This window comes from Crinia signifera, chromosome 6 (assembly GCF_055691185.1).
Source record: "Crinia signifera chromosome 6, ASM5569118v1, whole genome shotgun sequence".
NCBI classification, from domain to species: domain Eukaryota; kingdom Metazoa; phylum Chordata; class Amphibia; order Anura; family Myobatrachidae; genus Crinia; species Crinia signifera.
Window position 1 is genome coordinate 182,482,911 of NC_139222.1, and position 15,415 is coordinate 182,498,325.

Genomic DNA, 15,415 nt, shown 5'->3' on the forward strand with positions numbered 1-15,415 from the left:
AACCCATGCAGTTCCTCTTCCCTGCCTGGGGTGTCGCTGTTTGCTATAGTGTTTCTAGCACAGTGTGGTGTGTATATCAGCACTGATATGCAAACCAGACCTGTGCTAGGAACACCAGAGCAGACAGCAACATCCCAGGCAGGGAAGAGGAACTGCATGGGTTTTCAAAGATGGCGAGTGCTAGAATGAACACTACCTATGCTTGTTCTCAAGCACAGCAATAAGGGGTTATGAAACAGCAAAGCATTATTACACGGTCAGTATAACATTTGTATAGTGGGTTTTTATTTTAGAAGACAAACTGACAGTTGCCCTTTGGGGCTGAAAGCAAAGACATAAAGCTATCTGCCAACTCAAGGAAAATTTATGTGGATAAGGATCAAAAGGTATTGAAAGCAACTATATAGGTAAAGTGAAGTCATAAACAATTCCAGTAAAACCTGAAAAATATGCAGGGGACAAAAATGAGTCATGAAAAGCATGAGGAAATTTATGCCCTTTCATGTAATAGGCAGGTGAGAACATACATCAGCATGTTGCAAGTTTTAATCCTGTGCTTGAAAAAGAAAAAAGTTTTACAAAAAAAAAAAAAAAGTAAAATGTGTAATCCCAAAATAAGGTTAAATCCTTAGATACCTATTATCGGTATGCGGTCAATATGCCAGCGGTCGGAATCCCAATGGACGAAATACCGATGCCGGAATTCCGACCGCCACAATGCCGGCACTTGGTCCCTCTATGGGTGTCCACGACACTCATACAGGGAGAATAAAATAGTGTGCTGAGCGTAGCGAGGCACCGGGCCCGCAAGGGGGGGGGCAATTCACGCCCCCCCCCCCCTTGTCGGCATTCCGACTGCCGGTATTTCATACTGAATTCCTATTAACAGTTGTTAGCTGCACTATAAATGATCTTATTCCTCTATGGGAAATCCCTATGACATCATAATGATCGAGAGAGACTCATAGCTTCCCAGTTGTCACAGGGATTTCCATAAAAGTTAGAGAAGCCATATTAAATTCATATGACAGCTTAAGTTATTAATGTCTGTCCAACTCCTTTCTCATTCACACCAAATCTTTGTCCCGTTGGAGTTTAAAATCTAAAAGCTTGAACACCGAAACATACATCAAGGTCAATTTAATCAAAGTGGAGTACAAAATGACACTAATAATGTTCCAAGTATAACTTTTACTATTCAGAAGCCTGGGCATTTTGGAATCATTATAGCGGTTCAAATTCCTCTCCTACATCGAAAGGGACTCAACTCATACCGGCCTGTATAGCTGCGGCCTCAAAATAATACTGTCCCAATATTGTGGACACCTAAAGATTATAAGATAGATATGATTGTCAGGTCTTTTTTTTTTTTTTTTGTGGGGGTGGGGGTCCCCACTACTCCTGCTTTCCCGGGTAAAATGGATAAATATACCTGGCTTTGTTTGATTTACCTCTGTTTGTGCATTTACTCTGATTGGAATGTATTTATGTTCCTTGCTTACCATGATACATTTGTATTGTGTTGACCAGTGTGTTTTTATCAATAAAAATTGTTTTTAATTGATTGTGCACCGCAATTTTCCTAATAAGTGTAGACAGGAGATTGGCAGCGCAAAAAAGTTTAAAACAGCACCAATTGGGTCTTAAAGCCAAAGCAGGAAATTACACTGGTCATCCAAATTATCTCTGGTTTCTTTTCTTTCATTGCAAATATATAAAAACTAATGGGTGTAAGGTATAATCAGGGAGATTGTCATATGCTTTAAAGTCTAGCAATTAACGCAGTGGAAACCTACATTGGATTGGCTACTAAGCTGTTAAATGACATTTTGGTATATTAACCAATTTTGTTACATAAATGTAAAATCTTTCATTCCCACGCTAACTGGTATTGCAGCTGCAAGTTGGGGCACATACTGTACTGTATAAGTCCATAGAGAGGCTGACAACTGTTACATCACACTGCGTAGAGATGTCAGTTCTCAGAAACCAGTATAGCAGGTTCTCTAGAGAGTGTGCAGCAAGTGCATCAGTAAAACTGATAATTCACTGATAAGAATAACAACCATCTAGTAACTTGCAATTGTCCAAACTTTTTAACATGAATGATGACACAAATGCTGGTAACAAATATACTGCCAGACAGAAATGGACATACACTGCTGTTTTTCAGAACACCAAAAACAAGTATTACTAAAACTTCACAAATGTAGGGCATATATAGAATTTAGCGAAGCATTTCCTCTAGATTGCTCCCTATTTCACTAACTACAGAACAAATCAGTAGTTTAATAGAGTATATTTTTGTTCAAAAATAAAAATGACACATGCAGAGATCAAGTGATGTAACATGGTTGATGGTGGTTTGGAGATTGTAGTTTAAACGTGCAACAGAATAATAAACAGTTCAGTAAAAATGACACGTAATATTGTGTACAATGCTTACAAATAATAAAATGAACTAAATTGAGAAATCCGTATTAAAAATGAGGTTTTTTTTTAGAAGTTTTTGTTTTCTTCTTTTTAACCTCAAAACACAACTAATCTACCAGCTAAAGGTGCCCATACACAGTGCAATAATTGCATGCATTCTGGTCTAGATCGCATGCAAGTCGCATGTGATTTGCGTGCAATGCGATGAGGACCTAGTTCAAAAAGTATGTGCAGCACATACTTTTTGAGCTGTGTGATGGGATGTGTGCGCACTGCATTGCACCCGCAAATCGCACAATGTATGGGCACCTTAAGACAACAAACTTGTCTAAACACAATAAAACAAAATAAATGAAAATAAAAAACAACAACAACAATAATAATAAAGGTCATCAAATATTATTATTAATATTGTTTATTTATATGGCACCACAAGGGTTCCGCAGCGCCTGACAATAGATAGATGAGCAAAGAACAATACAGGTCGAGTATCCCGTATCCGAATTATTCCGAAATACGGACATTCTAGAAAGTGAAAAAAAAAATTTTTTTTGCTAAAAACTCACTGGGGACATATGTAACAGCATCACTGGGGACATGATATGTAACTGGCACTATATATGTGCAAGACAATGATTGCTTGGCATTCAAATTCAGTGCTGAGATAGTACACACATTTTGTTTCACGTTTTGAAACCTTGTTTTTTGAACAATTAAAATATGTTTGTGTGTATTTTATGTGGTAATAAAATATATTTGTGTGTATATTATGTGTTTATACAGCATAAATGCAAGATACTTCAAAATACATCATTGAAATATTAAAATATTCCGAAATACGGAATAATCCGTTATCCAAAATTCTCCTGGTCCCGAGCATTTTGGATACGGGATACTCAACCTGTACAAGAAAGATTGTTATTTACAGTTCAAATGTATATTAGGACAAGTACATGGTAAATAAAAGACAGTTGCAACATCGGACACTGACACAATTATTATTAAACAGTGGCAGAGATATATTCGAATAAAAGCACACTAGGAGAGGGGGCCCTGCTCGGTAGAGCTTACATTCTAAAAAGGTACGGGGCAGACAAACTGGGGTGACACAGCTGGGATAGAAGCAGACAAGAGATGGTTGGATTTAATAAAGAAGTGGATCTTGAGTGCCCGTTTAGTAGGGAGGTGGCAAGTCTAATAGGGAGGGGTAGAGAATTCCAGAGATAGGGTGCACAACGGCCAAAGTCCTGGAGGCGGGAATGGGAGGAAGTAAGCAGTTTGCAGGAGAGGCAACGTGCATTTGTGGAGCGGAGAGGGTGGGTGGGAGTGTAAAGAGAGACAAGGGGAGATATGTAGGAGGGAGAAGAATGGGTGTTGGCTTTGTAAGTGAGCATAAGGAGCTTGAATTGTATTCTGAAGGGAAAGGGGAGCCAATAATAACAATTATATTTAAAAATAAATAAAGGAATTTAATCTAATCTGGCTATGCAGGTTGTAATCAGTCTATTAAATAAACAGAAACAATAGTGTTTAGAATTCATGAAGACCTTTAAACACAAAAAAATCTTACATTTAATACAGGGCTCGACAAATACCGGGGTCCAGGTCGCCATGGCGACCAGATTCTGCTTCCTGGCGACCTACTCTGTGTATATGAATACAGCCGGGCCGGGCACCACTCTCTGCCCAGCTGTCACCCTGTCACCCTGTCAGCGGCTGCACGGGCAGCAGTGTCAGAGACCCTTCTCCAGCTCCTGGCGGCAGCAGAGTATGAATAGAGCCGGGCAGGGCACCACTGTCTGCCCTGCGGTTTCTGCCTCTTGAAACCAGCGGCAGCTGTGTCAGAGCCCCTTCTCCCCCTCCTGACACCAGCGGGCACTGGTTCTGGAATTTGATAAGCTTGCCTGAAGAGATGAGGTTTTTAGGGAATGCTTATAGGTTTGGAGACTGGAGGAAAGTCTTATTGTGCTTGGGAGGGCATTCCACAGAGAAGAAAGTCCTTCAGTCGGGAAAGTGAGCGAGTAATGAGTGTGGATGAGAGACGCAGATCTTGGGAGGAGCGTAGAGGTCGTGTTGGATGATATTTTGAGATAAGAGAAGATATGTATGTTGGTGTAGTTTGATTTATGGCTTTGTGTGTAAGTAAAATAATTTTATATTGAATACAGTAGAATACAGGTAACCAATGAAGTGGCTGACATGTATTAATTACACACACACACAATGAAATTAAGTTTATGCACTTTTTGCCAATAAGGATTTTACAGTGCTGTGTTGCTGAGCAGAAGTAGGTCATACAGTGGCTGCATGTACTTTTCTCAAATCAGGGATATCCCGGAGTCTACGCTGTTAAGCAATAGTCCAGAATGAATCCAGGATTACATCAGATGCAGAAATTAAAGTGGCTTTACGGTGTAAATGTTTACACACACACACACACACACACACACACACACACACACACATATAGTATTTGGAAAGACTGTCTCGAAAGAGAGAATGATTTACCATTTTTCTATCAATGGGGCTACTACACAAAGGCATGCCGTGGTCCTCTCAACTTTTTTGGCTCTTAGCATGTTTGAGAACCTCCATAGGTTCTAATGAGCTCATGCTATTTTATGGACCACTAAACCAAAGCCACAAGTGAGCCAGTCAACAGCAATGAATGAACCGCTAATGGACTCGTTTAGTGTGTATGAGGCTTTACAGTTGTTGCTCTCATACAGACGTTCCAGCAGAGGTTAACACCCTGACAAGTAACAGGGTGTCGTAATTCAGGTAATCCAAATTCTTGAATAGGAAATCTGCCATTCTTCATTATCAGATAGCCAAATTATAGAGCCACACCCCAAAAATGACTACTAGCCTTAATAGTTTTCAAATAGGTCTAGCTTCAACTATTAATAATCATTTTGCTTTACACAACTAATATTTTCTAATCTGTAGTTACATAAAGGTTTAAAAAAAACATATAGGTCAATTCAATTCAAACATTCTGAAAATTCTAGCAGCATAAATACTGTGAGGTTTAATTTAATTTGGACCTTTTACTTCTGTGGTAGGTGTTCTATTGTGAAGTCAAATCTGTTCAGGATAAAGACATACAAACACATACACAACGGCCCTTATTCAGATCTGATCTCAGTACAAATCTGTTCTCAAAATGGGCAAAACCCTGTGCACTGCAGGTGGAAGAAAAAGGAGGGGGTGGTCATCCGCACAGGATCCCCCTTGTTATAGGAGGAGATTGTGGACCCCCCTATGTATTGTGATTGAGCATATAGCTAACCAAATCTTGTTTTGGGAGGTGTGCGACCACGGACACTTAAAGGACAGTTTTAATAGAGAGAGAGAGAAAAGCGTGTCCTTAACGGGTGCACCTAATAGGTCCTTACAAATAAAATTTAACTTTTAATAGACATTTATTAAAACTCAAGCGAAATATGACAAACACACAAATAACATTGACATGTGAATACAAAGGGAAGGATAGGTGTGTTTATTTAAAATCGGTGGCCTACTCGTATCGCACTATTATGTATAGCAGGTTTATCTCAAAAACCACGTTTGCATCTGCCCCTTGAAGGGTTAATAAAGACAGTACCACATCCGTGTATTATGTCATGTCTTAAGTCTTGGATAGTGTCTACATATATGAATCCCCAGATCAAATAAATTGTCTTGAATCTTATCTGATTCAAGACAATTTATTTGATCTGGGGATTCATATATGTAGACACTATCCAAGACTTAAGACATGACATAATACACGGATGTGGTACTGTCTTTATTAACCCTTCAAGGGGCAGATGCAAACGTGGTTTTTGAGATAAACCTGCTATACATAATAGTGCGATACGAGTAGGCCACCGATTTTAAATAAACACACCTATCCTTCCCTTTGTATTCACATGTCAATGTTATTTGTGTGTTTGTCATATTTCGCTTGAGTTTTAATAAATGTCTATTAAAAGTTAAATTTTATTTGTAAGGACCTATTAGGTGCACCCGTTAAGGACACGCTTTTCTCTCTCTCTCTATTAGCACTGCAGGTGGGGCAGATGTAACATGTGCAGAGAGTTACATTTGGGTGGGGTGTGTTGAAACTGAAATCTAAATTGTAGTGTACAAATAATGCATCCAGTATTTACCCTGCACAAAAACAAAATAATTCACACAAATCTAACTCTCTCTATAAATTTTACATCTGCCTCACCTGCAGTACATCAACCCCTTTCAGTACTGCAAACCAACTTCTCGCCACCAGCCTTCTGACTAGGGGGCTACATCATAACTGAATGTAATTAAGATTCAAACTAAAAGGCACACGTTTAGGGGTTCACAGAAATTAACCTGCAACTGGCTCCATTACATCACAATGCTATTCTGACACCTACTAAGATGACAAGTCAAAAATGGGCCCCTGCCCAATCTATAATTAAAAGTTTAAATGCAGCATATCGACTGTAATATGTCAATACATAGGGTGAGATTTAATAGGATGAGATATTCAAAAAGTGAGAGATTTGGGAAGAAATCTCCAGGTTTTTTTAAAGCGGCAATCATTTACACTGCAAAATCAAACTGGTTTTGCAGTGTAAATGATTGCCGCTTTAAAAAAAAACTGGAGATTTCTTCCCAAATCGCTCACTTTCTGAATATCTCATCCTATTAAATCTCACCCATAGTCTACTCAAAGAGGTCTTGGATGAAATTACATTAGTATCACTCACGTGACTGCTGAAACAGTGCGTATATACAGAGACACTCAAACGTCAAAAGCAAAAAGATCTGTAACAAATCTACGTTCATGTTTAGGTAGACACAACTGTAAAAATGATCCCACCCATAAATGACAATACCATATGCATTTAGGTTTCATTTTAAGAGGGACAGATTTAATCAGTACAAGTTACATTCAGTTAGTTGCCTTTGAAGTGCAGATGTCCTGTAACGGAGTCATTGGTTTACCCATCAATTCATTGGGAAAGAGACAAGAAGGAGACATAATTGGTTTGGGCAACACAAACTAGTAGTTTGGCTTGGGTGACAAGTACGCATGAGAATGAATGTGCATATACACATAATTTTATAATATTTCCGGAATAAATCAGAAATAGAATAGCAAACAGTGTGAATAAAGACCTAGGGTACAATTACCGTAACCTACAAACCTACCTGAACTATAAAAGCATTTGTTTTTTTTTTGACTGGCTCAATTCTGCCACTTAAACACTGACCTATCAGAGAATGATAGAGTACTTTAACCCAAGAATGACAACTTTTAGACAAACAGAATAAAAAAAGAAAGTACTTGCGTACTAGCACGGCACCCATCGCATCGCAGACCATAAGGCATACGATGGTATGCGATGCGATGTTGCGCAATGGCAGGTGATGTTATACAATTTAAAATTGTATACCATCGCATTGTATCGCATATACAATGGTATGCGATTTAAAATTGTATAAGCACCCTAATGGGTTTTCAATGTTAAAAGTGCTCCCGGTACTTGTGAACTTTCACGGCTCCCATCGCATGCCATATGTAGTGGCATGCGATTTTTGCCGTTTTTATACAGTTTTTTAAATCGCATGTAATCACATCGCATGCGATCGCATGCGATTTTTAACAGAAATGCATCGAAACATGTTCAATGGCCCCCAAATGTAATTTTTCACGCTGTACCACCCCCACTATCAACGCGAACCGGAAGCGTGGCGAGCGCAGCGAGCCCGCAAGGGGCGGCGGTACGCGTCCTACGACCTTTTCATACCCCCACTATCCACGTCTGCGTGGAGATGAGAATAGAAAGTGTGGCGAGCGCAGCGAGCCATTGAGCCCGAAGCTGGCGAGCGCAGCGGACACCTGTGAAGCCCGGGAATGAAAAGGTCGTAGGACGCGTACCGAAAAGGTCGTAGGACGCGTGCCGCCGCCCCTCACCATGCTTCTGGTTCGCGTTGATAGTGGGGGTGGTACAGCCTGAAAAATGACATTTGGGGGCCATTGAACATGTTTGATACTAATTTCAATGCATTTGGATTCATTTCTGATGCGATTTTTTACTATGCGATGGATATCGTGGGAGCCGTGATTGTCCACAAGTACCGTGCTCCCTATTAGATGATTAAACGTCATGGGTGCTTACTATGTTAAAAGCACCCCCACTATCAACTCCAACCCGAAGCGTGGCGAGCGGCGGCGGTACGCGTCCTCCGAATTTTTCATACCCCCACTATCCACGTCGGCGTGGAGTTGATTTTATATAGTGTGGCGAGCGGACGCGGAATACATGTAAAGTAATACGCGTCCGCTCGCCGCGCTTCAGGCTCGACGGCTCGCTGCGCTCGCCACACTATATAAGAAGATCTACTCCACGCCGACGTGGATATTGGGGGTATGAAAAGGTCGGAGGACGCATACCGCTGCGCTCGCCGCGCTTCAGGTTGGCGTTCATAGTGGGGGTGGCGTGGGGGTGCATTTAACATTGTAAACCCCCATTAGGGTACTTATACAATTAAAAGTCGTATAGGGGGCTTATACAATTTAAAATCGCATCACATCGCTGTGCATTGGGTGTATGGCATGTGATGGAATGCGATGCGATGCGATTATAAGTTGAACGACTTAATATCATGGGCGCCGTGATAATACACAAGTACCAAAAAGAACATTGGTTACTTTCAATTACATAATAAAGACTATGGGGGTTATTCTGACCTGATCGCTGGACTGCTAATCTGCAGAGCCCTGCCATCAGTTTATCGCCACCCAGTAAAGAGTAAAATCCTAACCTGTCCAAGACTGCAAATTGATGTGCTAAGCTTGTGAAAATACTGCAGGCCTGCGATCAGCAGCAAATCCATATGCAAGTCGCTCACCATCAAATGATTTTTTTCCCCACTGTGCGCCACTTGTGTGTAGCCCAGGACCTGGCAGCTGCAATGGAAACAGGCTGATCGGGGCTGGAGCTGACTTCCCTTCAAACAGCTGGGCATGCTTGTGTTTTTACTGACAATCCCAGAGAACAGGCAGTTACCACCCACAAACACCGGCTTTCTGTCAAATCAACTTGTATACAGCCAGAGATGATTAAAAAAAAATAGTAGAACTTTATTGCAGGATGGTCTTACGCTTGTAAACTACGAGACATACAGTAATTTCATTATCACCTGGCCTGCGGATTCACAGCCATGCAACCAGGTCTGAATAACCCCCTACATCCCTTTCTGTTATTGGATAGGCTTGATCAAACTGAGAAAACAGGAAGTATTTTGGAGAAACATTTATTGAAATACTACAATAACAAAAAAAAAAAAAAAAAGAAACAACAACAACAACAACAACAACTCACCCATGTTGTAACCATATGGAGATTCGGTGGATCCGTCCTGCAGGCTGGCCAGAATTTCCCCTTTACCAACATCGCTGTCCCCAACAAGCAGAAACTTCAGAAGGAAGTCGTAGGCTTTGACTGGGCTAACTCTGTGGGTCATTCTCCTCCCCGAGAGAGATTACAGATTATGGGGCTCCGTCAACCCATTATGCGGTAAACTGGATCCAGAGTTGCAGAGACAGAGTAAAGGAAAGATACATACCCAGAATCCTAAGCAAACTGGAAGACCAGAGGAAGGTAGGTTAATACCTGAGCAAAAACATAAGAAATCAGGATATCACTAAAGTACTACCACAAAGGTTATAACAAAAAGTATATCAGCAATGCAGCTAAAATGCACATAAGAAATGAACATTCACCAATGTAACAAGAAAAAAATCTATGAAATATCGAATATTATAAAATTGTACAGAACACCCACAGTTCAGAGGGCAGTATTCAATGAAAAAAATTCGCAGTGCATGGCGAGAGATTTTTTCTCTCGCCATGCACTCGCCCTGTTCCGGAGGGCTCGCTGCCACTCCTGCTCCCTGTATTCAATGTGGTTAAGACTCGCCGCCACTCGCGGCGAGTCTTAACCCCTGTAGCGGACAAGCGTCCGCGGCAGGGAGCTGGCAGGGAGCCGTGGGACGGTGGCAGCCAGAGAGATTAAAGTCTCCCTGGCTGCCCCAGAACATATGGGGAGGGGAGGTGGGCTCCCTGGGACCCAGGCAGCACAAGCTGCCCCCCCTATAGCCAGCGGGGGACCCAGTAATCACTGCACCCGATCGTGCATATGTAATGATTGGATGCAGTGAATATATGAATATCTAATGAGCGGCTCGAGCGCTCCGGCAAAAATCACTTAAAAAGACGGCGAATATTTCACATTGAATAGGGTTGCTCACTTTTGGAGAGCAAAATGCTCCGTCCAAGGCGAAAAAAGCACAAATTCGCCATAATACAGGGCGAATTTTTCTCATTGAATACTGCCCAGAGGCCAAAAGTACACACAGACAGAGCAAGGTAATTCAAATCCCGAGGAACAAATACATTATACAGCTTCAACCTTATTAAATTTGTTCATAAGGGAAATCTCTGCCATATGACTAGAATGTGAAGCAGATAGAGCAACCACTATAAGCCACAAAGTAAGACTGTGCGGTCCCCAAACTAATGTTTCCTGGCCACTATCACTTGGATAACGTCTTCAATAGAATCTTATGTGTGCATGAAACTTACTGATATAATGCTATAGCAGAAAATGTTTATGCACACCTCTATACAGAGGATACTCTACATTTTTTTTTGTCATAATACATTGTTGGGTGTCCTTTCAGACTAGAGAACCTACTGTATATAAACCACTTCTACAAAGATACCCTATGTAATAAAAGGCTAATGCATAGGGGAATTCACGTGTTTGGAGTACCGGGCGCCACTAGATGGTACCAAACAAAGCAATTCATGTGTTGATCCATTCAGGCACGCATTACCACCGATGCGGACATTACTGATATATTGTTCCGTCATTTTGACAGGCTGGCAACCAGAATTTTATAAATACTTTAATACACACCTCATCTTCACAGTTTTTGACTATATGTGCCTCAACTTCACTAAAGTTATATGAGATATATATATATATATATATATATAGAGATATATATATATATATATATATATATATATATATATATATATATATATATATATATATATATATATATATATATATATATATATATATATATATATATATATATAGCGACAAAAGATGTGCAGCACTCCAACCACGATCGTGAAGAAAATCAGCTTTATTCAACAACGTTTCAATATCACATCGATATTGTCATCAGGTTAACATACATAAAATAACACACACCTTAAATACCCAGTGCAAGTAGCGTCCAAAGGGGTGTGTACCAGCCAAGCGCGCTAACAGCGTCAAACGAGACAGGTCAGCACGCCAAACAGACACACCTCCCCTGGGGGCGCAACAACATGACATCACCCATCACCATGGTAGCTCTGTCATAACAAAGTGGAATGACAAGCGTATATGGTGCCGTATATTTACAAGATGATACAAAGTAATACAAAAATTACATCAAAAAATATCAAAAAGTACATTCAAAATGATTCAATATATACAGAATAATAGAAGACAGCACAATAGTGCTGATATATAAACCACACTCAAATAGATAATGAAAAAAGGGTCATTCGTATAAAGTGACTAATAAAAGTGCTACCGTGCAGATGTGTTATGCGTACAGTACACAAAAAATCAATGACAGAAAAAGAAACAGACAAATAAATAGTCAAAGTTACATATAAAAAAAATAAAGAAAATATATCTTTTAATCTATGGAAATGTAGAGTAACTAAGCAATACCAAAAGGTCAATTTATGAGGACAGCCATGCCCGACTGTTCATTAAGCCCGTGTGGGGTAAGGGTACCCAGACGGGCAATCCATCGGGCCTCACATTTAAGGAGCATGACTTTTCTGTTGCCACCCCTAACGGGCACAGGTTCTTAAGTCATGCTCCTTAAATGTGAGGCCCGATGGATTGCCCGTCTGGGTACCCTTACCCCACACGGGCTTAATGAACAGTCGGGCATGGCTGTCCTCATAAATTGACCTTTTGGTATTGCTTAGTTACTCTACATTTCCATAGATTAAAAGATATATTTTCTTTATTTTTTTTATATGTAACTTTGACTATTTATTTGTCCGCTTGTTGCGGTGTGAGCTTATTTACCTGGATTACAAATCCCCGTTTTGAGTGCCGTCTACGCCGTATATCTATATATATATATATATATATATATCTATATATCTATAGAGAGATATATATATATATATATATATATATATATATATATATATATATATATATATATATATATATATATATATATATATATATATATATATATATATATATATATATATATATATATAACAGAGAGGCAGCACTGTTATCTTGTATGCATGCAGTCCCAACGTTAGGAAGGCACCGGGGCATCTGTATCCAGCACAGCGTTTGGGAGTGGCGGTTCCTCCGTATGTATGAGAGAGAGAGATATAGATATATATATATATATATATATATATATATATATATATATATATATATATATATATATATATATATATATATATATATATATACACATACATACATACATACATACATACAGTAAGCACTAGAAAAGAAAAAGGTCAAAGAATGCAAGAAATGCACCCTTGGGGTAAACAAAAAAAACTGTTAGTATAAAATAAGCAGGTAAATCAATGTTTACAACTCTTTTTAAGAGTGAGTGAGTCCGTGGATCTACCTTCTGTCCATACCTCTAGATATCCGTTGGCATCGCGAGGTGTTACATCCAGCTGCCACCATTACTACTTGTGCTGCCAACAGATGTAGAGGTAGGGACAGAAGGTAGGTGCATTTCTTGCATTCTTTTACCTTTTCTTTAATTTATTCAACATTTTTAGCGCTCACTGTATTTCAATTGTATTTTGTTCCTATTGAGCTGCTTACAAAATAATATCGCAGTGCATACCCATTTTTTTATCTGTTTAACACTGCATATTAAGTTATAGGGTATAATTTATATATGAACACCATTAGAATATATGTTGCAAGCCCCACTTCCACACTACTAGTAGATACATAAAATTTGTAAACAGCTGAAAAAAATACAAATACACAGCACACACACTGCCCGATATGCACCTATGTGAATGATGCTTATCCGATTTGCCAGATCAGACAACATAACCTAGTTTGTAATCAGGCTTATGTAATCACCCCTTACACTTATGCTGGCACTGGATGGGAGCAAATGTCATTTGTAATTCAGTAATTTGATCCCAAAATCTGGAAATGGACAAAACCGCTCAGACAAGGTAAGTACTGTAGTTGTATATTTTTGATTTAAACAATTTGAATCAATGTTTTTGTCCATTTTCCTGGGATTGTGATCAAATGGATGATTGTCTTTTTGCTCCCATCCAGTACCAGATCTTCCGCCCAACCAACCAACCAACTAGTAAGATTGTTGAATGAAAGTTAATCTAGTGTATGGCCAACATACTGGTTAAATGTTGCAAACTGAAGGGTTCTTTTATCATTAATTGCATAATCATTGTGATGTGTACCCAATATTAGCTCCCAGGATAACATTGCAATATGTGATTATAACGGGCCAGTGTATCGATGAGCACCTGCAGGGACAAGGACTCTGACAGGAGCCCATCCCTGTAATCAGTGGTACTACTGCGCACGTGTGGTACATGCATAGCTGCCATTTCCATAGAGGGTTCTGGGGGAACGTTCTGCCGGCTGCAAATGCAGAATGTAGCCATAGGCTACAGGAGACTTCGCATTCTGGAAATTGGTTAATCTGGCAGCATTGCCATAAACCTATGGGGTTTGCAGCTTCTAGCAGGAATAGAGGATCACAGAAGGTATCGGAGATATCTGCTGCAGTCATTCAGTAATATGTTTAGGTCAGTCATGTCCAAACTGTGGCCCTACAGCTGTTGTGGAACTACACATGCCAGCAAGCATTGCCATTGTTTGAACATTCCTTCATAGCAAAACTGTGTCAAGGCATGATGGGACTTGTAGTTTCACATCAGCTGGAGGGCCTTAGTTTGGATATGCCTGGTTTAGGTGATACAAAATATGCAGATATAAGTATTTATGAAGGAAATTGCTGCAAATGTTTTTGTTCCTTCCTCATCTTTAGGCCACTGCTACGCCAGTTACGTTAGCCGCTACTTAAGCGCTACATAAGGATCTTTGGCGAGGGAACCATTACAAATCTGCTCTAGAGGCATTTTTTGAGGTAAAAGAGGTTTACTATATTTAATTTACCACAAACTGAGGAGGATGCTGTGACTTTTTTTGCAGCAAAAATAAATTTACCGGCAAATGAGAAAATGCCACCACCTCCAAACATCTCTCTGAATTTATGTGGCGCAAAAGCTTTGGAGCGGAGGATGCTTTCACAGCTATTCTGAAAGCAATTGCTGAGTTCTGGCCACCTGTGTCCAACAACTAAAGGTACGGTCACACCACCCTCCTGTGTCCACGCCACCATGTATTGCAGTTGTGGCACGCGAAGCAAGCCTGCGAGAGGACGATGATGCTTAGCAGCACCAGTATGTAAGTTCTGTAGCGTAAGAGGTGGCCGCAAAAATGAGGAAGTACCATATTATTTGATATAAAGGCTTGTTTTTTGCGAGTCTGCCCATATTTTTAAATGTTGGTTTTGCCACTATAAAACACACGAGTAGACCTGAACAAAAATATCACCCCTAGAATCCTTCATGACAGACACTGTGCTCTCAGTGAGCATTAACAAAGAGACCGTGGGTTGTCAGCAATCATCTTACCCCTAACCAATGCTGGTCTCTGATATAGAATAACCCACCGCTGCACAGTTTCTAAATGTAAGTACCTCACCTCTATATAGCCATAGGCTACATATAGTTTATAACAGGCATGTCCAACGTTGGCCCTCCAGATGTTTTGAAACTACACATCCCAGCATGCTTTGCAATAGTTTTAGCATTCTCTAATA

At 40.0% G+C, this 15,415-nt stretch overlaps 1 protein-coding gene across 3 annotated transcripts in view; it reads right to left on the reverse strand.

Annotated features, from left to right (window-relative positions):
- Positions 1-15,415, reverse strand: part of RAB40B (RAB40B, member RAS oncogene family) — a 105,069-nt gene that overhangs the window by 75,202 nt on the left and 14,452 nt on the right. For 2 of the 3 annotated variants that reach the window (XM_083148355.1, XM_083148354.1), the window contains exon 2: positions 9,792-10,082. In XM_083148355.1, coding sequence (XP_083004481.1) covers positions 9,792-9,933 — 142 coding nt within the window. In that variant the 5' untranslated portion in view covers positions 9,934-10,082. The remainder of the gene's footprint in view (positions 1-9,791; positions 10,083-15,415) is intronic. The other variant, XM_083148356.1, reaches the window with a different exon arrangement.